General features: G+C 41.1%; 3 protein-coding genes across 12 annotated transcripts in view; all 3 read right to left on the reverse strand.

The window, feature by feature from the left end:
- The window catches only part of dclk1a (doublecortin-like kinase 1a), a 46025-nt gene extending 38787 nt beyond the window's left edge, over positions 1-7238 (reverse strand). For 2 of the 5 annotated variants that reach the window (XM_030746712.1, XM_030746716.1), the window contains exons 1-3: positions 6620-6773; positions 6129-6524; positions 4837-5186 (exon numbers count right to left, since the gene is read on the reverse strand). In XM_030746712.1, coding sequence (XP_030602572.1) covers positions 4837-5186; positions 6129-6489 — 711 coding nt within the window. In that variant the 5' untranslated portion in view covers positions 6490-6524; positions 6620-6773. Of the gene's footprint in view, positions 1-4836; positions 5187-6128; positions 6600-6619; positions 6775-7109 lie in introns of those variants that run through there. The other 3 variants (XM_030746713.1, XM_030746714.1, XM_030746717.1) reach the window with 3 other exon arrangements.
- A 3766-nt stretch (positions 7239-11004) lies between these two features.
- On the reverse strand, positions 11005-16610 carry ccdc169 (coiled-coil domain containing 169). Of its 4 annotated transcripts, XM_030746838.1 has the most exons (9): positions 16482-16610; positions 16298-16380; positions 15136-15246; positions 14657-14697; positions 13419-13517; positions 12943-12996; positions 12507-12583; positions 11922-12080; positions 11005-11675 (listed from the first exon to the last, which is right to left on the reverse strand). In XM_030746838.1, the coding sequence occupies exons 1-9, from the start codon at positions 16556-16558 to the stop codon at positions 11645-11647; spliced, it is 732 nt and encodes a 243-aa protein (XP_030602698.1). In that variant the 5' UTR covers positions 16559-16610; the 3' UTR covers positions 11005-11644. The 4 variants fall into 4 exon arrangements, with proteins under 4 accessions (XP_030602698.1, XP_030602697.1, XP_030602699.1 ...); XM_030746837.1 differs by having other exon boundaries at positions 11005-12080; XM_030746839.1 differs by lacking the exon at positions 12943-12996 and having other exon boundaries at positions 11005-12080.
- A 436-nt stretch (positions 16611-17046) lies between these two features.
- Positions 17047-23794, reverse strand: sparta (spartin a). 3 transcript variants are annotated; one of them, XM_030746577.1, is made up of 8 exons: positions 23616-23794; positions 22322-23158; positions 20845-21039; positions 20151-20307; positions 19736-19930; positions 19483-19644; positions 18520-18610; positions 17047-17495 (listed from the first exon to the last, which is right to left on the reverse strand). In XM_030746577.1, the coding sequence occupies exons 2-8, from the start codon at positions 23123-23125 to the stop codon at positions 17273-17275; spliced, it is 1827 nt and encodes a 608-aa protein (XP_030602437.1). In that variant the 5' UTR covers positions 23126-23158; positions 23616-23794; the 3' UTR covers positions 17047-17272. The 3 variants fall into 3 exon arrangements, with proteins under 3 accessions (XP_030602437.1, XP_030602438.1, XP_030602439.1); XM_030746578.1 differs by having other exon boundaries at positions 17048-17495; positions 22322-23131; XM_030746579.1 differs by lacking the exon at positions 17047-17495 and adding an exon at positions 17636-18291.
- Positions 23795-24108: the final 314 nt, after the last annotated feature.

Consider the following 24108-nt stretch of genomic DNA (forward strand, 5'->3'; position numbering starts at 1 on the left):
ACTATGTACTGGCCACACATACACATATACACACTTTGCTGAGTAACTGTGACTCAGCACATCAGCAGGAGCAGATGGGCTCTGCTTCCTACGATCCTCATACGGAGAACAAAAAGTGACATCATCAACTTTAAATACATCCAGCAGAGATTAAAAACATCTAATGTTTTGCATGTGAGCATAACATAATCCCTGTCCTTGTATCATTACTGTAGTACCTTCTCTACAGACACTGCAGAGCTGGATTCAGACTTAAAGGAGACAGGCACCTAACACAATGAAACCAATAAATAAAAAAATTAATATGCAATAATGTACAGAGGAACATGCGAAAAGACAGAGAGCAAGGAAGAGGGGAGGAGAGCGCGAGCAGCCATATGTTGCAGCTCTTGAATTTGGGGATGCATGTCGAGTGTGCTAATTAAATGAAGACTAGATAACCATAAAAGCAATGGACTGCTGCCAGAAAAGAGACAGACATACTGAGAAAAGTTAGGAAAGACAAAGTAGAAGATCAGAGGATGTAAAGATGTAAAGATTGGAAGTTTGTTGATGAGGATGAATAATATATGAAGATGCAAATAGACCAGATGCAGTCATGGGTGGAGAGAAAATTTTTAAAAAAATGGAGGATGGAGAGAAAGGAGGTTGCAGAGGAAACAGAAGATGATGATGAAAGGATATCAAAGGATATCTCTTTTGTCTTGCCAACAAGGAGAAGAACAAGCCAACAATGCAGTTAAGAGAGGTGAGGGCTGCACTGCAGATAGTGAACAAGTGGTTCATCACTCTTGCTCCTACAAATGTAGAAGGGGGGGGTGACCAAAAAATGCAAATAATAACAAGGTGTCAAGGAAAAGGAGATGAACATTGCCTAACTTGTTTAAATTAAATCATATAGTTGCAAACAGTAACTTAAGGGTAATAATGTGTTAGTCATGGATGCAAGCTACTCTAAAAAATATATTTTTTTTATATTTAAAAAAATAATAATTTTAGCCTTAAAACAGTTTATGTAAAAAGTTATCCTACTATGTGGTAAGCCTCCCTTTTTATTCATTTATTTATTTTCTGCATTAGCACTCAATGCAAAAATGCTACTATTTGCCTATGCTCAACCCCCTGAGACACATATTATGGGGTCTCAGTAATGAAGCGCTCAATAATAGAATGCAACCGACCTTGGAAATGAGTAATCAGCATCAAGTGCCCGCAGTTAATGGCCAGTGATGCATGAGCAGAAATCTAGATGAATCTGTGTGTCACTATCCATGCCTAAGTATGCATGGGCCTCACAAGGCTCAAGGCTAGCAGCTGGGGTCCACCATAATGTGTGTGTGTGCGCCTGTCTGTGTCTATGTGTGTGAACACAGCTCAAATGTATTAATAGGCCAGCCGTGTTTGCGACCTAAGCCACTTATGGCTCGTCTATGTTCTCGATAAGGCCAACCAAGCTACACAATCCCACCGTGCTATGACATCACATCAAGTTAGCTGGTTCCTAAGCAACTAGATCAAATCTTCATAGAAACTGGCAAGGTTAAGAGCTTGCCGTGAAATAGGAGATTGTGGTAACCCCAAAGGTGAAGGGATGGAGCTAAAAATAACATCTATCAGATACTGAAAGACCAGAATGGTAGAATCAATATAGCATAGTGGGGGTTGGAATTTGATCTAGATTCTTCTATTACAGACAGAAATATGATACCCAAATGACCATGGTGCTCTCAGAGAGAGTTGTTCACAGCTTGTCCTATGTTGTCCAATCTCCATCCCATACATGATTGCATACATGCGTTATTATAGATATTGTATACATGATTCAGAACATCCTAATGCTTTATTGTTACCAGCTAGTGGCACCAAGTGCTAAACATCTTACTGAATGTTAGAAAACTTAGAGTTAGATATAATTTATAGTTGCCAATTTGTATTACATGTATTATATACATCTCATTCGGGATACGTCATTATAAGGCTGTTTGAGATTGCATAACATACTGACATAACAAGCAATTAATTTTTTTTTTTTTTTTTTAAAAAGGGTTTAACAGAAATATGCTGCTCACCCCAGTGTTTCCCAAAGAGCATTGTTTGCATTTCAACCGAAAGCACTGAAACACCTGCACACAGTCAGGCACAAATGCAAACATATGCATGAACCCACATATAAATGCACAGGTATAACAAAATGACTGACAGCTGAAGACATTCCCTTAGCAACACCTATTGATGCACCTATGAAGTTTTTTTTCTCTGAACTGAACTTCTGATGATCGTTTTGAGTGTACGCATAAACCCTTCCGCATTGACTCTGGCCTCATTACAGGGGTTAATGAAGAAAAGAAGCCAAAGCTCTGGTTTTCAGATGCTCTCTCTCTCTCCCTCTCTCTCTCCCTCTCTCTCTCTCTCTCTCTCTCTCTCTCTCTCTCTCTCTCTCTCTCTCTCTCTCTCTCTCTCTCGGCTCTGCAGCTCTGCTGGGACTCAAAGCTACTGGCAGCCAGGCCCAGAAACCTACTTCTGCCGTAGGCTCAATGACTGACGCGGCTCAGCTGATGGTAGCAGCCCACACAGGCAAAACCACGCAAGGATGCAGGCGTGCACCTGCACACACACTTTACTTAAACCTTAAAGTACCTTTATCCTTACACACACACACACACACACACACACACACACACACACACACACACACACACACACACACACACATAAAGGCAATTGCCTTTGGCACACTTCTGATATTTTAAAAGGAACATTAGGTAACCCCTGCTATTATTTATTTACTTATTTATATTACTTATATGTTCATTTAGACATAAGTGTTCATTCATTAGTACTTCAGAAAACAGGTTTGATTTTGTCATTCTGCCTCATATTGAGATTTATACTCTTTTATACAAAGCCTGGGTCCCCCTTTCTGTACTCATCAAGTTAAAATGGATTAACCACAGTTCACAGAAGGTTTAAATTTCCTTATCTAGTATATAGACCATTCAACTAATTAGAAACATAACAGTATTCAGATCTCTCACACGTTAGACCCGATATACAAAGCTGTTCTGAACCACTTTGCTTGCTGCTGCTTCATCATTAATTCCCATCTTACATTCAATTCCCACATCCTCCCCTTTTTCCTCTTCTCTTAGTAACATAATCACAAACTCTCTCATGGGCATTAACCCACACCTACATACAAAATAAGACATAAAAATGAGAAGGAGTTGGATCTGCACTGAGCCCAGCCCAGATAATTTGACAGTGTGCGTGTTACCATGCCTACAGGCCCAATCAATACTTTACCTAAAAATAGCACAGGCATAATATGCTTACTTCAAATTGCAGAGGGCTGAACATGGCAAGAGCAGAATTTATTTTGTAATCTCCAAAGTACCTGTGACCAATGGCAGAGTAAGTGGGCATTGCACAAAAGTGTGAGTGTAATCCCTAACAGGAGGTTTCTCAAGGAAAACCTGATCCCAGGATTTTATTGGCTAGTGCTGCAATCAAACAGCAGGTCATTTCCTGCTGGGTTAGCAGTGGATCATTAAATAGACAGCGTGGCTTCAGAAATTGGATGATATACCAGTGCAGACACATGCAGATCAATGCTTAGAGCTGGAATAAATGGTAGCATGGTATACCAAAATTCCCATTAAGCATGAAAAGACCACAGGGCAAAGAGAATATTTATTAAGATAAGTCAAATATTGCCCTATTAGGAGATTATTATAGCTGTATGCCCTGAAATAGCCAGAAACCCTTCCCATCCAATACAATCTGTTTAACAGCAATGTGTGTCATTCTGATGCTCCTGCCAGCAGTACATTCAATAACTTACAACATGACCTAGAGAGAGGCAGAGAGAGGAGGAGCAGAACGATGCACAGACAGAAATGATGATGATGATGATGATGTGGGTTGACATGAGAGATGGAGTTGGGGACAGGAAAGCAAACAGGAAGAGACTAGAGAGTTAAAACCTGTCACAAGTATAAGCTAAAACCCTGACATGCTGGCAGAGACAGTGTCTTTCTCTCTGCGCCTTCCTCTTATTGACACACAGACGTGAGAACGAGCATTTGACCTCATACAGCTGTCGTGCAGGTCAAGTTCAGTGCTATTTCCACATATGCAGGTCCACATGCAGGTTTAGTGCTATAGAGAAGAGCATGTGTGGTCTATTACACATACTATGTCCATGTACAAATCTGGTTTAAACCTTGTTCTTTTTATAGTCTCCCTCCCACCCACTCAGTGAGGAAGCTGGTTAGGTGGGTGGACTATCAAGGGGGGTATGACTGATTTCTGGCACACATCGCTGCAGCGTGGGTGAGAATCCAGACTCCATTCATAGATTTCTTTCATTTTTTTTATACCTTCATTTGACCTCTTTCAGCCTCTTTGCCACTCTCTCTCTTCACAGCTCTGGCTGTGTCCCCGTTCACAGCCAGAGCTGTTCGTCATTCATAAAAGGCTCAGGAGTGCATTCATTATATATTTATACCCTTTTTTGATCCCTTTACCAGACAGTTGATCTTCAATTCCCCTGTCCAATCCAGTCCAAAACAGCCATATAAAATCTCTCACTTTTTTCAGCATTTCTCTCCGTGGAGGTACTCATCATGTGTGACACATTTCCCACTAGCTCCGTTGTAAAATTTTGTTCAAATTTAATGCAGGCTCACAACCAGTGTCAGCCACAATGAAACCAATTCAAAGCCACGTCTAATGTTCTTTGATACCATATAAACACTAACAGGCTGTTTATCTTCTACAAGCACATTCATATTCACTCTATATAACAAATCACTGAACCGCGCAAGGATTTCTCACCCGTTTGCCGTCCAGTGTGTAAATCTTCTTCACCACTCCAGAGTCGAGCTTTATGGCATCAGTGATGTCGGTCAGGACCTGTTCGTAGGAATGGGCTGTTTTCTTGTTCAGGAGGATCCTCACTGCTTTCCGGGGCTTCACTCCGCTCCGCACCACTGTCACAAGCTTGGGACGGATGAAGTCCTTGTTTTCGCGACCCTCTAAGGTGCTGGCCTTGGTGCTGCCGAGAGAAGGAGGCCCGCGGAACGCCGCCGCTGCAGCCTTGACGTTCACCGACCAGTTGGGGTTCACGTTCTTTGTGTAATCCAACTTTTTGTAGGCTTCAGTGGAGCTACAAACATAGCTGTCACCTGATGGGGGGGGGGGGGGGGTTGGAAAAAGGAGTAGAAATCAAGGAAGGATTACAGAACAAAACATATTAACTTCTGGCAAAAGAAATAGATAATAAGGGGTAAAAACTATTGATCTGGGATCTCCTGCAGCTTGTTTTGGGTGATAAATTAAAGAAAAACTCTACTGAAAGGATGAAGCACAATTCTCTAAAAAATATACTCGCTTATTTGTTCAGCTCCATTGAGATCTGTGGCCATGAGGTATTTGAGTCACATCATGTTAAGAATCATCAAACTATTCTGTGACCCCCGGTGCCTTTTTAATCCCGGAGGAGGCCACTCCCATCGGAATAGAAATGTTTCATCACTGGATAAAAGTATCGTTCAGATCAGATTTGTATTGATTGGAAGTGACCCTTCCCTCTCAGGTGATAATTATGCCAGCAGAATAAGAGTCAGTGGATCCCTTCGATGCTGGGGTCAAAGGTTTTTCTTCGTTAATGTCTGCATGTACTCAACAGCAGCTTATAGCCCTTCCCTTCTCACCTCTTCTGACCTAATGACATTAGCATGCAGCTTTTAGAGAGTAAAACAGATCAAGATAACTTGAGCCAACACACCGGATATCTGTATGGCCATATGGCCATTAAATGAGTGGCATAATCTTACAGTAGTCATCTATGGTGGGCTTATTGGATTAGGCTTTTTTTTTTCTTTTTATGAAGTAGTGCCCTTAAAAGTATCTTGCTGTTTGTGGCCTTACTCTATGCAGCAGGAGGGGGAGCTGGGCAAGCAGGCATAGCATGCCAGCTCACAGGCCAGCAAGTCTTTACTCTTTCAGAGAGTGAAAGATAGGCATCCTATTATGTTAGATAACCATAAACATGGCACAAAGGCCACAAATGAGAGGAGCTGTCCTTCAGTGCTTTGAATCGTTACACAGCTCCCATATATACTGACCTTCTACCAGCTGATCAATACTGGTAATCTTCTTGGAGCCATCCAGGGTGTAGATGGTCCGGACACCCTGAGGCAGATTGACATTGTCGGATAGGGAGCGGGTCAGGTCCGCCAGCAAGGCGTCAAAGGTGCGGAACCTGTCAGAGGAGATGGCGTACACAATCCCATTGAAGTATCGGTCTCCGTTGCGGTAGAAGCGGACCTTCTTGGCTCTCTTTTCCGCACTCAGAGTCTTCAGGGTCCGGGTCCGGTACAGACTGCAGTGGGCGCTGTGTGTGGGACTCGGAACACCGTTCATCTTCGCACTAGACCGGCTGTGCCTCTGACCTTTGTCCCGCTCGTCAAAGTGCTCCATCTCCATTTCGCTGCCGAGGCTCACAAGTACGGCTGTACTGTCTGGGAAACAACAAACAGGGAGATATAAGGTTGCGGTGAAAGTTTTCACCACCGAATAACAACGAACAAGAGGTGCCGAAAATGAAGAAACCAACCCAGGAGAGGTTCGGACGGCTGATATAACAGCCAGCCGGTATCCGTCGCTGGTGCACCGTCTCAAAATACCTCGCTAATGACAGATTAAGTGCTCTTAAGCCGAGCAGTGGACAGTGCGCTTCTTGACGATCCACGCTGTCTGACAGTGCGCCTGAGCTGCTCTGACGCGCAGATGGATGGAGCGCCTCGTCACGAATCGATAATAACCTATTAATTTGGCTCTATAAATATTCAAAAGAGCCGCAGCCGGACAAACAGCCGTGACCGCCGGGAGTTAAACATAACACTGCGACCCCATTATAGCTACTCATGATTAAAATACGGCAGATGTGTTACATTTTTCAGCGGGTCCCGGACAGAGGTATGACTAAAAAAAAACAAACAAAAAAAACATATAAAAGTGTGTTTGAAGACTTTGCAGTAAACCACGACTAAAATAATCAATCACGCTTGTATCAGCCAATAAAAACAGCAACTGATCAGGCTTACCTACGCGAGCAATTAACGCTTCTGTGACGGTCACCTCCAGTCTGCCTGATGCCTTAATTCCCAGTAGATGTAAGAAAGGAGTTCAGTGCGCTTGTCCCTGACACTGGGTGCTGGTAATATGTGATCCTGTCCTGGCTGCAGTGAGCCCCCCCCCGTGTGTCTCTTTGTTGTCCAGTTGATGCACCCCACCACCAAACACCAGTGAATGCGTGCGCGCGCGTGTGTGTGTGCGTAGTGAGAGAGCAAGAAGCAGAGGCTGGACTGGAAATGGACTTGGTAGCAGCTGCTTACCCTCCCATTTTTTTTTCACACCCACCCTTTCTCTCTCCTCCTCCACGTCGCTCTGTCGTGATTTTCATTCAGCGCCCCCCACCCCTCATTAGGATGCAACCACACGCTTCCCACCCGTGCTGGGGTGGATGTTGGTCCTGCACCCACCCAGCCCCCACGACACGCGTCAGATATGTGTGTGTGTGTGTGTGTGTGTGTGTGTGTGTGTGTGTGTGTGTGTGTGTGTGTGTGTGTGTGTGTGTTTGTATGGGGGGGTGCCTTATGGCAATTTAAGACTTCACTTTGGTGCTCAACAAAGAGAACAAACCTATAGATATTTTTCAATGACAACAACAACAAACACAAAATACATTTCTGGAAACATTCCTTGCTCATATTTTACATAAATCTTTATTCGTACCTGAATGGATCATAGATGTTTGTGACTGTGAATGTATCGATAGAATAAGATTATGTTGAACCTACATTTGCACGTGGGTTGTTATGTAACACCTTAACTTTATACACAAACCCACATGCTGCATTTCTTTTACTGTGCTGTTCAGTATTCCCGGCATTGACTTTTTATTTGGTTTTGGAACTACATGTATAAATTATCTCAAAATAATATTCAGTTGCACTTAATTTCTTACGGATTCAGAGAGCTGAGAGATGCAGAAGATGCTGCTCTCTCTTTAGCACGAGCTTGTTTCTTCATACAAGCTTTGAAATTTGAGGTTAACACAGGAAACAGTCTGTCAGTGCAAGAAGAGATAAAGACCACTGACCTACATCATGGACTCCGGAGACCACCCAACCCCTCTCCGTCACTCACTAATGAACCATGCGCGTGTATTATCTAACATTTATCTGTGCCGGCAATGGTAAAAGCTGCAGTCAGGCTCCCAAATTCTTTCATTGTATTTACAGTATTTTAATTATGTTTTGATGACGCCAGTTTCAACAGTAATATATATTTAACTTTGATTGGATTTATGGTGTGGGGGTTCTTTTCTTGGCAAACTTTGGCCCCTGTAGGGAGTGCTGTTTAAATGCCACATGCCCATCCCTTTATAGCAGTGTACGCATCTTCTGGTGGCTGTTTCCAGCAGGATAACATGTCATGTCACAAAGCTCAAATCATCTCAAACTAGTTTCTTGAATATGACAATGAGTTCACTGCACTCAAATGGCCTCCACAGTCACCACATCTCAAGAGCACCTTTAGGATGTGGTGGAGTAAGAGATTCACATCATGGATGTGCAGCCAACAAATCTATAAAGAAAGAGGCAGCGCTGAAGGTGCAAGTGCGTCCAACTCGATAACAGCATGGTGTACCTAATAAAGTGACCGGTGAGTGCACATGACTCTATTGGTGTTTGAGAATGAAAGAGAAAAATTAAATGAATAAATAAAATAATTTAAAAAACCACCCACACTGTTTTTTTCTACTTTGGGGACTCTGAACGTATCAAAAACTGAGATGATGTGAGGGCTGTCTAAATGAATCCTGAGGAAACAAGAAAGAGCAACAAAGATGGAGGACATAGGCCACACACAGTCTCAGACGTAATATGATTTTCAAAGAAGAGTCAGATGTCTTTTCAAATAATCCAAGAAATCAAAAGACTGGGTTTTGCTGTTGTGATAAACTTAAAGTTTAATTTGAGGTTAGAAACTGACACAATATGAGGTACATTTTGAAAGCAGCCCTATTTGGCATTGCAGCTAGTTACCAAAGTTTCACAGTAATCAAGCATTTCCAATATATATATATATATATATATATATATATATATATATATATATATATATATATATATATATATATATATATATATATATATATATATATATATATATATATATATATATATATATATATATGTATATATATGCTTCCATCTACATTTGTGTCACCAGTGCCACTGACTAATTGCAGAAAGGGTGGAACAAAATCAGAACAAAACAGGCTCAGAAACACTGCATCCATACTAATTAAATAAGTGCAATTCTTCATAGAGGCCAACTCTTGAAGCATGACACAGCATGACTTGTGGCCTATATAAAGAAAAGATTTTGGCATGCGCGATTGAGGCTTTTAAGTGTCTATGTGGGCATGCATAATTTTATTTGTAAATTATTCATGTAAATGGACAGTTTTACAATCATAAAAACACATTTTTATGCCAAGCCCCCTTTCTCAGTGATGTGCACAACAGCCACTTTTAAAGAACAAAAATAAAGGCAAAGAGTAGCATACCTCTTTTAAATAATCTCTGTGAAGTCAACAGCACTTTTAAAGAAAGCTGAAGCTCAATCAGATGGATGGATAGACCTATAACAGATATTCAAGCCCCATCAGAAGTAAATTAAAAAAAATGAACCTGCTTTAATTTTACGATCTGTGATTAATCACTGTACCTTTAGGCAATACTTTCACACTACACAGAAGGGTGTGTAAACGTGCTTCACCACACGAGTGTGTGAAACAAGTGAATTGGCATGAAAAAGCAACGGCACTGTGATTCATGGTGTTCTGACAGTTGCTGTTGTGATTGTGTTATTCTCTTTCACCTGTCAGGAGAAGACCTTTGGGTAGTTCCTCTGTGACTGTGTGATTCACAGGCAAAGTTGCAGTGAGTTGTGCTAAAAAAAAAAAAAAAAAAAAAAAGCTTACACGTGAGAGAGGGAGGAAAGAGAGGAGTAAGAGGGAGAGAGTGGCACGCTGCAAATCTGCTCAGTCTTTCATGAGGCAATATGAAGTAGCTACTGCTAAATGAAGTCATTAATCTAAGAAAAACAAGCTGTCATGGAAGCTCGTTCAGTAACGTACACCGAGTCAACCATATCAGAATGCAAATACCAGCCCAATAAAGAAATTCCTTCTGGAGGTGGAAATTTGAGCATTAGGATTTGGGTTGATCAGGTGATACTTTTCAGAGGGGGTTTACAGGGACAGGACAAAATCATTAAATTATGCTGTTCATGCCTTCAGCACCACGTAGTCCACTTTGTGATTTTATTTTAATTCACTGTTTTGAGGCTGACAAGAACTGAACCCATCCTACACTCTTCACAAATACAACTGAAGCAGTGCTTCTGGCATTTTTTTTTTTTTTTCCTAGTCACTACTTCAACTCATATCGATAGAGTTTTCTGACACCCACATTTAAAAAGGTGGTCAGTAGGTGGGATGGGGGTGACCGCTTGCTCTGTGGAGAAACTACAAACAGCGAGAGCGGTGATGTGGTCCTGCATACGTAATGCAAATCGTAGGAGGTGTTTAAAAAAATATCGCAGTGACACAAGAAACGTTGGACTCGGCAGGCTTTTGGCACACTAGCACATGACCGCACTACACTCAAAGCCTGCAATATTCCTTCAGCCTTTTTCCTGCATAGAGGATTTCTTTTTTTGGTGTCCTGAAATAAAGGCTTTAGCCACAAAGGTTTTAATATCCCGTCTCTTAAACATTTCTCTTCTTAAGCAATTAATCTTCTTTTTGAAAAAAAGTCCAGACTTGATTTTAAAGGTAGCATTTTTTAGCTTGACATCAGGTTAATAATAATATAAACACATGACCAACTGCCACACATAGACAGAAATCCTAAATACACTCAATTCAATTCAGTTTTATTTATATAGCGTCAAATCACAACCGTCATCTCAAGGTGCTTCACATTGTAAGGTAAAGACTTTACAATAATTGACTCACTGGTCACATTATTAGATAGGCCAGTTCTTTTTTTTTCTTTCTTTCTTTCTTTTATTTATTTATTTTTTTGCCAGTTCAACTGCTTGTTAACACAAATATCTAATCAGCCAATCACATGGCAGCAACACAATGCATTCAGGCATATAGACATGGTCAAGATGACCTGCTGAAGTTCAAACTAAGCATCAGAAAGGGGAACAAAGGTGATTTCAGTGACTTTGAACGTGGTATGGTTTACTCTATGGTTTACAGAGAATGGTCTGAAAAAGGTCTATCTAGTGAACAGCAGATCTCTGGGTGAAAATGCCTTGTTGATGTCAGAGGTCTGAGGAGAATGGGCAGACTGCTTCACGCTGACAGGAAGGCAACAGTAAGACCCACGTTGCAGCAAGGTATACAGAAGTGCATCTCTGAATGAACAACACATTGAACGCTGAAGCAGAGCACCTTTGGGATATGGTGGAACGAAAGATTCACATCATGGATGTGCGGCTGACAAATCTGCAGGAACTGTGGGATGCTATCACGTCAATATGGAGCAAAATCTCAGAGGAATGTTTCCAGCACCTGGTTGAATCTGTGCCACAAAGAATTGAGACAATTCTAAAGCAAAAGGGGATGCAGCCCAATACTCAAAGGTGTACCTAATGAAGTGGCTGGTTAGTGTAGAATCTGCAGTATTTCAATATAATCAGCCACTGAGAAATGTGAACAAATGCCATCAGAAATTAAAGCATAAACATTCCAACATAACCAGAAAAGAGCAATTTTACTAAGTTTGGCTTAAGGATTGTGTTTCAGGTTGTGCTTTAGCGTGGGTAACCTGCTTTTCCTCTGTAATTTCTTTTCTTCTTTTCTCTCTGCTCTTCTTCCACCACCACCTCCTCCTCTTTCTTTCACACAGGCTTCTCCGCCTTCTTCTTCTCCTCCTTCTTTTCCTTTCTTAGAATCAGCCTCTGCCTTCCTGTCGGTCTGCTTCCCTCTATGCACCAGGAGATAACAGAGAGAAAAGTGCAGTTTTTTTTACATCAACCAAATTTGCTTAGCTTATAACAATAATAATGCCAAAGGGATTAAGTAGCTAAATAATAATAGCTATTAAGTCCCTAACAGTCTTAGAACATCTCAGAATTTATTTATTTACAGCATTAATTTTTTGTCAAACATGAATATACAATTACAGAGCCAAGGGAACCTCTAAACCAATCTCAGTGTCTCATGAATTAAGCAATAAATATCACTTTTTCTTCTTGTCTTCTTGTATTTATAGGGCACCCTAGAGTATTACCACCCACCCATTAAAAAAAAACACCTTTTAAATGGAGCTCATGATGTATTAATTTTTTGTCTGTTATTGCACTGCTCATGTTATGTTGTCCATCATCTGTAGGTGCTGTGCCTCACAGACCTAATCTCTTTGCTTTCTGGCGCCCTCTGTGGACGTGCAAAGTGCCGCATTCTTCGGGCTTCATGGGTAGAAGACAGCTGTGGGAGAAGATAACTGATTAGTAATTAAAGTACACTCTAGACACACCACTATGGTGTATAGCGACAGTAACTGGGAACTACTGTTCATTGCCGCTCAGTTTCACTTCAGCTTGAGCTCTGCAGAAACCAGTTTTATTGCAGCACACAGCAGAAAGTCCTTGACTCACTTTTTTGCCAGAACAGACTGACCTATTATATAACAGGACAACGAATGAGAGCTCATAACCTATTCTGCAGGAAAAATAAGAAAATTGCATGTCATTAGAAGTATCAGTTGTCCTGTTGTAGCACTTAACCAGAGTATGTGGTTAGCATTCAAAGATTAGTAGTTAACAGGTTACATCATGACTGCTTACCTTAGCAATTTCTGAAAGGAATGCCCGCCTCTCACTGTTGGTTTTATGAAATGCCTGATATTTGAAAGAAACAGCAAAATATACTGTCACATTGTTCTATCAGGCAATAATCTGTCTGCTTGCGGGTACAATGCGTGTATGTTTGTGAGCGTACTTCTCACGTCTTCGGTGTTAATGAGCACCAGATTACAACAGGGATTACTGACTGCACATGCTGTGTACTAAACCTGCATTCAACGAATATCTTACTCTTTGTTGAGCAGAACAATAAACAAAACAAAATCTTTTTCAATCCACTGCTAATGGCGGTTACTCACAAGTAAACTATTTATTACCTGGAAAAAAAAAAAAAAAAACTAAAGCTGCTTGTCTAAGAACTAAAAAAACACAACAAAAGTAGAACAGCAGACATTGTGACCTCTAATACAAAATCCCTCTCGCTGTTTTCTGTCACAAGGGACAGACGGGAGTCACACCTTTCCTTCTTGTCCAATTTGAAGATGACAATCCATTAGTTGAGTCTGGAGGTCAGATTTCTCCTCGGTCAGGAGCTTCAGACGGTGTCTCAGTGTTTCCTGCGCCAAAGCGTTCCCATTAATTTGAAACAAATCACGACAAAGAGGCCACAGAGTTACAGGCGTGTCACGCTGCTGAATTACAAATCAATTTGTTCTTGAATAGCACTGTGCTGCCTAGTAGGATCAAACAATAACACAATCGTTAATGCAGAAATCATGAGAGCAAAAATGGATTAGGCTCATACATTATTCAATAGCCATATAAATACATTAGACCTCAGACACGGTAAAGCTTGGTGAGATTTATAGCCCAGAGAAGAGCAGTAAGACCTGGCAATTTTCTAGGGTTGGAGGAGTTTCTTTTCATTGCGCTCAGTAACATGCAGCTGTAGCCAGTCCAGAACAGCAACTTTCATGCCGCAATACTTTATCAATGTATCAATACCACTCGTTGAACATCAGTCTGCCATCTCTGGTGTTACATTTACATGTGTGCATTAATTCTGTTTGGTTATATCACATTGTTTTTGATCATCCTAAATATTATTTGCATTACAGGTGTATGCCATTAAAAGCATGTATTCAGGAGTTTTGAGAGGACTAATGAGAAATGTTTTTAGCTTCATTCTTTAAAGCTGTAGACACGGTGGAGTGTTCTTGTATTGCTTACTTTAAAAGAACATTTTGGTCTCCTCATTTACCTCCACATTAACAGTGTTGTGATAATATTCTTCCCACATGCTCACAGTTTGTCTACAGGCCTTCAGTCTACAGCATTGTTTCCTTGGATACACTAATAAGCATCTGTTAGCACTGCCCTAAGACATACACACATTTTTAGACTGTATTGCGCAACCGTTCAGCGTCTGGTGTGCATTTGTGTGTATGTGCCTTAAAGCATTGTAATTAGTGTGCATTACTCTCCCATGGTTTGTAATCCCGTGATTATAGTGCTGTGATTAAACTCTGGCTTATTCAGCCTGCATCAGCGGGAGGATGGAGAGCAGCTGGCCTAACAATCCTGCCTGTGCTGTCCACACTCTAACCCAATCTGGATCTCTGGCTCTCTCTGGTGGTATGTGCCTCTGTCTTACACTTGCCACCAGAGAGAGACAGCTCTCTCTCTTTGTTAACTTGTACTTGGAACAAAAACAGATAAAGAGACACCTTAGTAGAAAACAAACATTTGCACTCACTAGTGGCATGTCTTCATAGGACCGAATAGAGGCCAGTCGATCTGCAAAAAAACCCACAATAGCACGTGAGCATTATGAATGCATGCATAATACTGTAAAAGCAAACAGCTTGAGATGGGTGGAAATGTTACAGCTTGTGCTATTTAATTCAATAAAACAGAAAATGAGGGTTGATTTGAAAAGCCTTTAGAAATGCATTTTAATCCTTCACAAGATGCAGAGGAACGTATTCCTCCCAAGTTGCCTATTTTTAAATGATAAAGCATCAGCTCGCAAACGCTTCACGCCTTGGAAACGTTTGAGTTCATGGATTTCAAAGAGTTTCTGCAGGATGTATTTCAGTGACACTACGCTTGATTTGGAGAAATATAATCATACAGCGGTATCTAACGATTAGGAAAAACCTGAGTGGGAAATTCCAGTGGCAAACCAGCAAAAAAGCTTTAACAATAAACTAATTTTAATGCCTGGGAACTTACCCACAGGGTTTCCTTTCATGTCCTCCAGTCTCTCGTGGATGAGTGAGAGCTGTCGTTCCAACTGTCCATTTAGCTCTACCTGTGTCTCATACCTTGTCTTCCACTCATTTCCTGATACATTGGCAAAAACATACAAACCCATCATAATATAATCCTTTTTAGGACAGAATACATTACAGACTTGGCAACTACAACTATGGGTCAATGTTGCAAATATTATACACATAAAATACACTTACTGGACACTTTATTACACCTGTTCAAGTGCTCTTTAGAACATATATCTAATTATTCAATCACATGTTGGCAAAGCGATGCATTTAGGCATGTAAACACGGTCAAGACGAGCTCCGATCAGAATGGAAAAGAAAGGTGATCTAAGTGATTCTGAATAGTTGGTAGTTGGTGGCAGACGGGCCGGTCTGAGTATTTCAGAAACTGCTGATTAAATCGAATTTTCCCACACAACCATCTCTAGGGTTTACAGAGAATGGCCTGAAAAAGATAAGATGTTGTGCGTGCATCTTTGAACACACGTTACAACAGGGCTACAGCAGCAGATGACCACACTGGGTCTCATTCCTGTCAGTTAGAAAAAGCATAACGAAGCTGCAGTTTGCAGAGGCTCGCCAAAACTGAACAACAGAAGATTGGAAAAACCTTGTATGGTCTGATGATCCATTTCTGCTGCGACTCTCGGATGAACTTGGCGTAAACAACATGAAGACATGGATCCATCCTGCTCTGTATCAGTAGTTCAGGCTGCTGCTGGTGTAATGGTGTGAGGGATGTTTTCTTTGCATACTTTGAACCCCTTAGTACCAACTGAAAATGGTTTTTGTATTGTTGCTCAAATAATCTCAAAATGGTTTCTTGAACATGACGGTGAGTTCATTGTAAACAACCTCCACAGTCACCACATCTCAGTTCAATAGAGCACTTTTGGGATGTGGCGCAACAGGAGATTCGCTTCATGCAGCCGACAAGTCTGCATCATCTGTGTGACGCAATCGTGTCAAAATGGACCAAAATCTCTGAGGAATGTTTCCAGCACCTTGTTGAATCTATTGCCACAAAGGCAAAAGGGGTCAGAACTAATACGCTGTACCTAATAAACTGTCCTGTGAGTGTGTATTCTACAAATGGCTTCAATGTTGCTCACCTTCCCCATCAACACTCTGGAGTCTTTCTTGCAGTTCACACATGGTACTCCGCAGATCACACACTGACTCTTCAAGCATTTGTCTACAACCAAGAACCATGATGTGCTCTCCTTACAGTGGTTAACATTTAAGTTTTGAAACTTTTGTAAGAAACATTACAGAGACATTTTTATTCAAACTTACTTCATCTCCCTCTCCTGTTCCAGTTCCGCCTGCAGCCGAGCCAAACCGTATTTACTGTAGTCGCTAGCTTTAGACATGTTTCTGAAAACCCAAGATTAAGGTCTGTTTGGGTTTCCACGGAGACCACCGTTTCCGGCTTGTTCAGGAAACGTCGAAAATGGTGCAGATTAAATTGTTCTCGCCTAAAAATGAGCTGCGTCTTTGTAGCAGAACTTCAAATTACTTTAGTAAAAGAACACATGCGCTTCAGGGCGGAGCACTTCTATAAACATCGTGTTTAACATCAATATCTGTTAGACAAAGTGTGTGTATATATATATATATATATATATATTTATTCCCGGCGGTACCCCACCTCTTGCCCTATGGCAGCTGAGATGGACTCCGGTACACCCACCACCACAACCCTGAATTGGATAAGGGGAAGAAAACGGATGGATCAATATGATGTGACATTTTATTACAATAAAATAATCTGAATACAGATCTCACCAGGGTAGTGTATTTCTATATTTAGCCCATAATTAATAGCTGTACACAACTATTAATTATGGGCTAAATATAGAAAACATACAAAAAAAAATTAGGATCACATGAATCATAAAGTGATAGCTTATACAATTGTAACAAAAATAAAATCTAAACACAGATATAATAAACTGCATTTTGTGTCAGGTTAATTCCAGTATTTTTACATTTATATGACAAAATATACTTAAGACGTGAAAGACCCACTTTGTATAAGGTGCTTATCAAAGAAAAACAAACAGAAATTAACATGTATTGGAAAGCTATCTTTTTTTCTCTTCCTTTTTGTCTTCCTTCTGCACCTCTTTCTCTTGAGTTTCGTCTGGTTGTCCATCCTGGTCTTTGATGAATTCCTTAGCTGTCGTCTTGCCGGCAGCCTTGCAAAAGACTTTGATACCCAGATTATCAATGTTGTTTGCAGTCACGCCAATGTTGGCCACTGACTGGAGGGCAGTGTCTGTGGCTCCGCCGGCATCGTTGCCATACCTTTACCACGATTAATGTGGTGAAGTAAGGGAAGAGTGGCGCGGTGCAGGAAAATTATATGAGCATGTGAAATCTGGATTGAGTATTTTTACTGTTGTCATTCACATAAAAACATGAAAGATTGAGGAAAAACACAGTTGTATCATTATAGCAGTTTATTAACAACAAGCTATGAGAAAGGTCTACAGATAAATAGTATGAAGAGCATAAGCATCACCGCCCAGCACAAGCTGATATTTAGCAGTAACATGGACACCCGGAGGGACGCCAGATGTTTACATTGTGTCTACACAGAAGCCATAGCTCAAGCAGAACATTAGCTCAGCTGCAGCAATTTCAGGAATTTATTTGTCTACACAGGAGGAGTTAAGGCACTGCATTAAGTGTAGGTCACCCATGTTTTCAAAGCAATCACTGTGCTCTGCATAACACACAGAGGAAAATTAGACATGAAGCATAAAAATAAGGCTGCATTTATGGGGGCTGTAGCACATGAAAAACCAAGCTGTTACAAATCCTGTGTAGGAAAGGTTTTAAATTACCAAGACTCAGAACCCAAAACACATTGTATGTGTCTGACATAAATGACTAACAAAAGTGAGTGTGATGAAGTCAGTTCTGCTTGCTGTGTCGTGTTTGTCTTGCTGACTGTTTACTGTTGTGGACTGGGTTAGTCAAATAGTGTACATGAAAGGGTTGAGCAGGTACAGCTGTTAATTGACAAGCCTTTTCCTTTAGTCCGACGTGCAGTCATATGTTTCTGGACAAGTTTAAAAGATTCTCTAAGCCCCTAAACCTGAAAAGAAATAGGTGTGAAAGCAGGTAAGAGCACCAGCATACCAAGAAGAAAGAAACAAAGTAAGCAAGTATCAGGTGGGTTTCTGATCCAGCGTGGCACTAATGTTTAAAGTGGCCAAACAGGTTCAGAAACAAGGTGGAAACAAGATATGCAATCATCCATTCATGATCCTAAAACATGAATCAATTAAATCTAAAAGCAGAAATGGGAAATATGTGAACTTACTTGTAAGTCACAGTTGAGACCGTCTCTGATGCCACACTTTTACCAACAAGCTTCGCTCCAGTCTCCAGACTGGACCAAATGGTAGCCAAACCTAGTTTGGAAAACTGCTTTTTAATGTTGAGCTCTCTAATATGACTTGCATCACAACATCATATAGATTTAAAAATGTCAAAAAATGATTTTGACATTTTATGTGACATAGTTAGTGCTGGTGATGACACGAGAATTGTATTAGATGATGTGCAAGGTTCGACCTGATAAAATACAGTGCATATTCGTCATATTAACAGCAGATTGTCAAGCAAATTGTAATATTAGGCAAAGATAAGTCATTACTCCCTAAACCCATTAACTGGCTCGCCGTGGCAGATCTTGTTGCCTTGGCAACTACATCACTGGCAACCACATTGCTGTGGAGGAATTTTGGGCCACTCTTCTTTGCAGAACTGTTTAAATTCAGCCACACTGGAAGGTTTTCAAGCACGAACGGCCTGTTTAAGGTCACTCCAAAGCATCTTAATGTGGTTTAAGTCCAGACTCTCCAAAACTTTAATTAATTTATTTTCTTTCTTTCTTTTTTGAGCCAATCAGGGGTGGACTTGCTGGTGTGTTTCAGATCACTGTCCTGCTGCATAACCCAAGTGAGCTTGAGCTTCAGGGGACAAACTGATGGCCAGACATTCTCCTTCAGGATTTTCTGGTAGGGAGCAGAGTTCATGGTGCCATCAATTATGCCAAGTTGTCCAGGTCCTGAAGCAGCCCCAGACCAGCACACTACACCACCATGTTTGACTGTTGGTTTGTGTTAGTTTTATGCCAGATGTAAGGGGACTCAAACCTTCCAAAAACGTTAAACTTTTGTTTTATCAGTCCACAGAATATTTTCCCAAAAGTCTTGGAGATCATCAAGATGTTTTTTGGCACTGTAACCTTGTCCTGAATGTTCTGAAATCTTGCACATACCTTGTACAGTGCTGACCGCTACAAACTTGGCTCCATCCATTTTGGAAGCCTGGCCATCTTCTTTCTTCTTCAAACTCTCTGGGACCAGTTTTGCCCCATGTTTCTTCACATGGGGTGCCACCTTTTCTGCCATTTTTTCTGCCACTGTGCCTAAGCCATTCACTAAAAATACAGACAGGTAGTAATCATCATTTTTGAGGAAGAGTTCAGATTCCATGACTTGATCCTTTAGATTATTTCCCATACTGCTCACCTAAGAACTGGCTGACTCGAACAGCACCTCCAGTGGCCTTTTTAGCCATCTCCAGACGTCTGGTGACATTGGGGCTGACCTCTGAAGGAGTTTCTTCAGGTGTGAGGTTGTCTCGGATCTTGGCTGCTCCTTTCTGAATGGCCCTACCAGTTGCTTCTGCTCCTTTTACAAGTGACTCACTAAACCGAAGAGCTCCTACAGAGATGTATTTGGGGTGGTGAATTACATCAGTAAGGTTATTAACTGTTATATACATTACATATATAAGAACAGCTGTTTCAACATTTTCTTTGCAGCACTAAATCCTGTTACAAAGCTAAACAGCACCCACTAGTGGTCATTTTTATCCAGAGGCCCATCAACACTGTAGGATAAATTGCTTCTTTTTTCTCCCTCATCTCACTTACAAACTCACCTGTCAAAATTCCTTGGCCCATCTTCTCACTCCATCCAGGAAGTGGTGGTTTTTCCTGCTCTCCTGCTGATGCATTCAGTCCTATTTGCTCTTTTGTGGAATTAAGGGGGACTTTTGTACTCAAGTTGATGACCTCTGACTCTGTACTCTCTGGACCCTGTTCAGTCAAAATGCTGTCATTATGTTAGGACAGACAGAGGCATGCTTTTAAAATGTGTGTATGCCTAAACAGGTTAGAGTTTGCTCTGACTATTTTTTATCCACATAACCACTTCCTCATGTCAGGTGTCAAAGAGAAATGTGACATGTATCTAGTATGTCTAGTGTAACAGCTTAACCATCTCCATGAATGTTTTTATTCAGACACCTTCATCAGGTTAGAAATCAGGCAAATGAGTTTGTTTTGCAACATTTCAAGAAATTGAATCAAGGCTTGTGTTAAGGTGAGAAAACCATTTGACTGATAAATAATTAAGAGTCATTACACCTGATACAAACCAAGAATGCGCTAAGAGTAACAAGATCATTTTTAGGCCCAAAAAGAAAAAAAGCCCCCAGACAGCTTGATCTTTCCTGCACTACCATCAGCAGTTATTGCCTACACTTTTCTTTTTCGTTACTGCACCAAAGTGTTCTCTCTGCTCAAACGCATACACATCCTTACATTTGTTTCCAAATCAAAATAAAGGCTGACCTGGATCCTGAAATCAGCAAGCTGCGACAGAAGGTCCTGAAAAGTCTCTCGGTCAGCAGGAGACAGTTCAGAAGACAACACTATACCCGCATAGGACCCCGGCATCTCTGCCAACGAGTCAGGGAACATGAAGATCCCGGAGTTAGCCAGCAGCACCGGGGTGTCTCCTGTCAGTGGGTACAGCCAGTCACACACCTGGAAAACAAAATGGCATTCAAATATGTAGATGGGAGGAATGATAGAGCCCTCGAAGTCAGATCCACATCCACATTTCACATCTATTGTTTTTTAACAGAAACCTGAAATCTTTAATATTAGACAGTGAGTGAGACATTCACTGAGTCTTTGTTTCTCTGAGGGGCAGTTCATGCCATATCCAATTTATTTCTTCAAAGAGCTTATCTGTAAAACATTTCAAGTGGTTCCTGAGGGTTCGCACTGTCATTTCCCAGTACTGACAATGTCCTCAATTCTGTTTAAAGACAGATCACAAGATTGATAATTTATATGTCGCTTATCAGACAAAAATACAAATACAGACTTGCTCCATCGTACCACCGGTATGCCGGCTGATAGAGTGACCCCTGTGAGGGTGCAGGACACTGACCAGCAACACAACAGAAGCGCAGAGTCATCTGTTAATGGGCTCATTGTCTTGCCCAAAACAAAGCAGGGACAGAATACAGGAGAGCAGCCCACCAGCCTGGTCGGGTGGGGAACAAGAGTCATGGGTTGCAGTGCAGTTTACAGTGCAGCATAATACGGGCTTTGTAGAAGTGCCAGAATAGATTGGTATTTTATATAAACTCAGTACAAAAGCCATCACACAGAAGGTTGCCAGAAAGCTCTAAATAAACAGGATAAAGTGGATAAAGTCATACTGTTGGACAGGAGCTTGTTCAATAACAAACGACAAGTTTAATTAATCTGTAACTGTTTTAATAATCATTAAAATGTTCAAGTCATTTTTCCAGACAATAAATGCGTCAGAGCTCTCTATATAAGTGTATACACACACACACACACACACACACACACACACACACACACACACACACACACACACACACACACACATACTTGAAATACCCATTTAAAAGAAGACAAAAGGTTTTACACAAATACTGCGTGTTTCAAAAATTTTATGACTTAATTATAAGAAAAATGTATAGTGGCCACTTGCATTTAGCATAAACCACAATATGATACATGAGTCATACACTGTCTTAAGACTTATATGTGAAAATGTATTTCAAACGTGTATGCATTATTGGAAGAAATTTCTATTTTTAACATGGGTGGACAAGGGATGTGTCACAAACACAACGTCATCATTCGTAAGAGGAACTTTTCTTTTTGAATGGTGACTCAGAGTTATGAAACGGGTCACACCTACTTGACACAAGTCCAAGGAAAATGCTTTTCTAAAATACACACTCTCACAGGTGTACATATACTTAATATTGCATTTACTTACATGTAAAAACACTGTGGGTTTTCCAGCAGTGGAAGCATTCTGCTGACTGCCCGATTCAATGATGCGAAGGTAGCCTGGAGAAGAGAGTGAGCTGACTTGCCCGTTTGGTGCCACGAAAAACAGCTGCACTCCAGAAGGGATGCAAAACAGCTCGGTTACATTTTCTCCAGCTACTGCTCCAGTCTGCCTTCCTGGCCAAAGGCGACCTTCAACAGGTCCATAAGCCAGAATACGGTGCCCATCTGTGGGCTGTGGTGTGTATGCTGGAGGCTGGTCTGCTGGATTAGCCATGCCTATAGTTTCTGGAGCCAGTGTAGGGAGGGAGTGTGTGTCCAGAGGAGGAGCGGAAGCAGGACTGACCACTGTGCTGGGGGTTGGGATAGTGTTGTGGGTGGTAGCAGGTATGGTGGGGTAGAGATGGCGGAGAGAGCTTTGGGAAGGCCGACCATTAGGGGCCAAGTTTGGATAAAGATGGGGAGCAGAAAGATCCTTGAACAGCTGGCTTCTCTGGTTTGCTGTTACAAGCTGAGATGTTTCCAGGTCAGAAAGGTGGCCCTCAACAGTCTTCAAAGTATCCCTCATCCTCTGCTGAAGCTGCCGGGCTCTGTCCCAGTTTGCGCCCTGCTGCCATGCTCTTCCAGTGGGAACCTCCAGTCCCTGAGTGAGGTGCAGCAGACCCTTTCTATAATACTGGAGGGCCTCAGCTTTTTTCTGGGCTTCTTCTGCAGCCAGTCCACGTTTCAAAGAATGAAACGCCAGCTCATACTGGTCCTTGATGAGCAGCAATTCAGCAGGTTCAGCCATTGCCTACTACTGAGAAAAAGGGACAAAAAGAAACTAGAGAGGATATAATGAAAGCTTGTTAATTGTCTTGTTTAAAAAAAAAAAAACTCACTAATTTTACAATAAGGCCAAAAATATACTGACTAACATTAATAACTGGTTGCTTACAGCTTTTTAAGGTTTTGGTAAATACTGTAGTACCGGCTTTAGAAAGAAAAAGCAGCTGGTGGCATTTCTAGAAAAGGTAGCTCAGTTCGCAACTTAAGTGCTCTGACAGCAGTGTGATTTAACGGGAGAAAAATGTATGTAATGTAATTGTTGTTGCCCAAAGGTTAACCGACAGGTTTTACCTGAAAAACAAGAACTGCGTTTCACTTACTTGCATTAAAAAAATAAAAAAATAAAACCAAAACAAAACAGGAGTTTATTCTGTGAACGTATCACAACAGGCGCTTGCTGCCTTGTCACAAATCACTACGTGCCTACCGGGAAACTAAGAGTTTTAACTCACCTTAGCAGCCGAGGTTTAATTCCCCCCAGGAAAGAAAAAAAAGTATCAATAAATAAATAATTTAAAAGAGTCCTTATTGGAGTCTTCAGGTGCTCTTCTGGCCTTTCATGGATTTGGAGGGTCCTTCTGATATAAGTGCTCAATTTAATCTCCTGCTTCACCAGCCGCGTGCACATCAAAACCACCGCAATAAGCGCGAGGAAAAAACGGCTTCCGGTGTTGTACCAAAAAGCGATCGTCTGCCAAAAAGTGATTTCCGGTATTCGTCAAAAAAAAAAAAAAAAAAAAAAAAAAAAAAGAGCCTGTATTTACAGTTTTAAGTGACTTTTTGCCCTATAATCTGTGAAACGTATTTCTCATGACTGATATAAAGTCAGAAACAACATTCCTGCCACAAGGTGCAAGCTGCAATCAGTGGCTTTTATTTATCAGGGTTAAAAACTGTTATTGACATTAAAAAAATGTATTTTTTTAAAGACAGATCTGGCCATCA

This window comes from Archocentrus centrarchus, chromosome 14 (assembly GCF_007364275.1).
Source record: "Archocentrus centrarchus isolate MPI-CPG fArcCen1 chromosome 14, fArcCen1, whole genome shotgun sequence".
NCBI classification, from domain to species: Eukaryota; Metazoa; Chordata; class Actinopteri; order Cichliformes; family Cichlidae; genus Archocentrus; species Archocentrus centrarchus.

Excerpts from the sequence above, each read along its gene's own strand:
- ccdc169 (XM_030746837.1), bottom strand. The coding sequence starts at position 16,558 with ATGTCTAAAGCTAGCGACTACAGTAAATACGGTTTGGCTCGGCTGCAG. Across the intron at positions 15,247-16,297 it reads CCAGAGTGTTGATGGGGAAG|GAAATGAGTGGAAGACAAGG; the intron begins GTGAGCAACATT and ends CCAATGTATCAG. Across the intron at positions 13,518-14,656 it reads CCTATGAAGACATGCCACTA|GAAACACTGAGACACCGTCT; the intron begins GTGAGTGCAAAT and ends GCTTTGGCGCAG.
- sparta (XM_030746577.1), bottom strand. The coding sequence starts at position 23,125 with ATGGCTGAACCTGCTGAATTGCTGCTCATCAAGGACCAGTATGAGCTG. Across the intron at positions 20,308-20,844 it reads TTGCTGATTTCAGGATCCAG|GGTCCAGAGAGTACAGAGTC; the intron begins GTCAGCCTTTAT and ends TTGACTGAACAG. Across the intron at positions 18,611-19,482 it reads AGCGGTCAGCACTGTACAAG|GTTTGGCTACCATTTGGTCC; the intron begins GTATGTGCAAGA and ends TTTCCAAACTAG.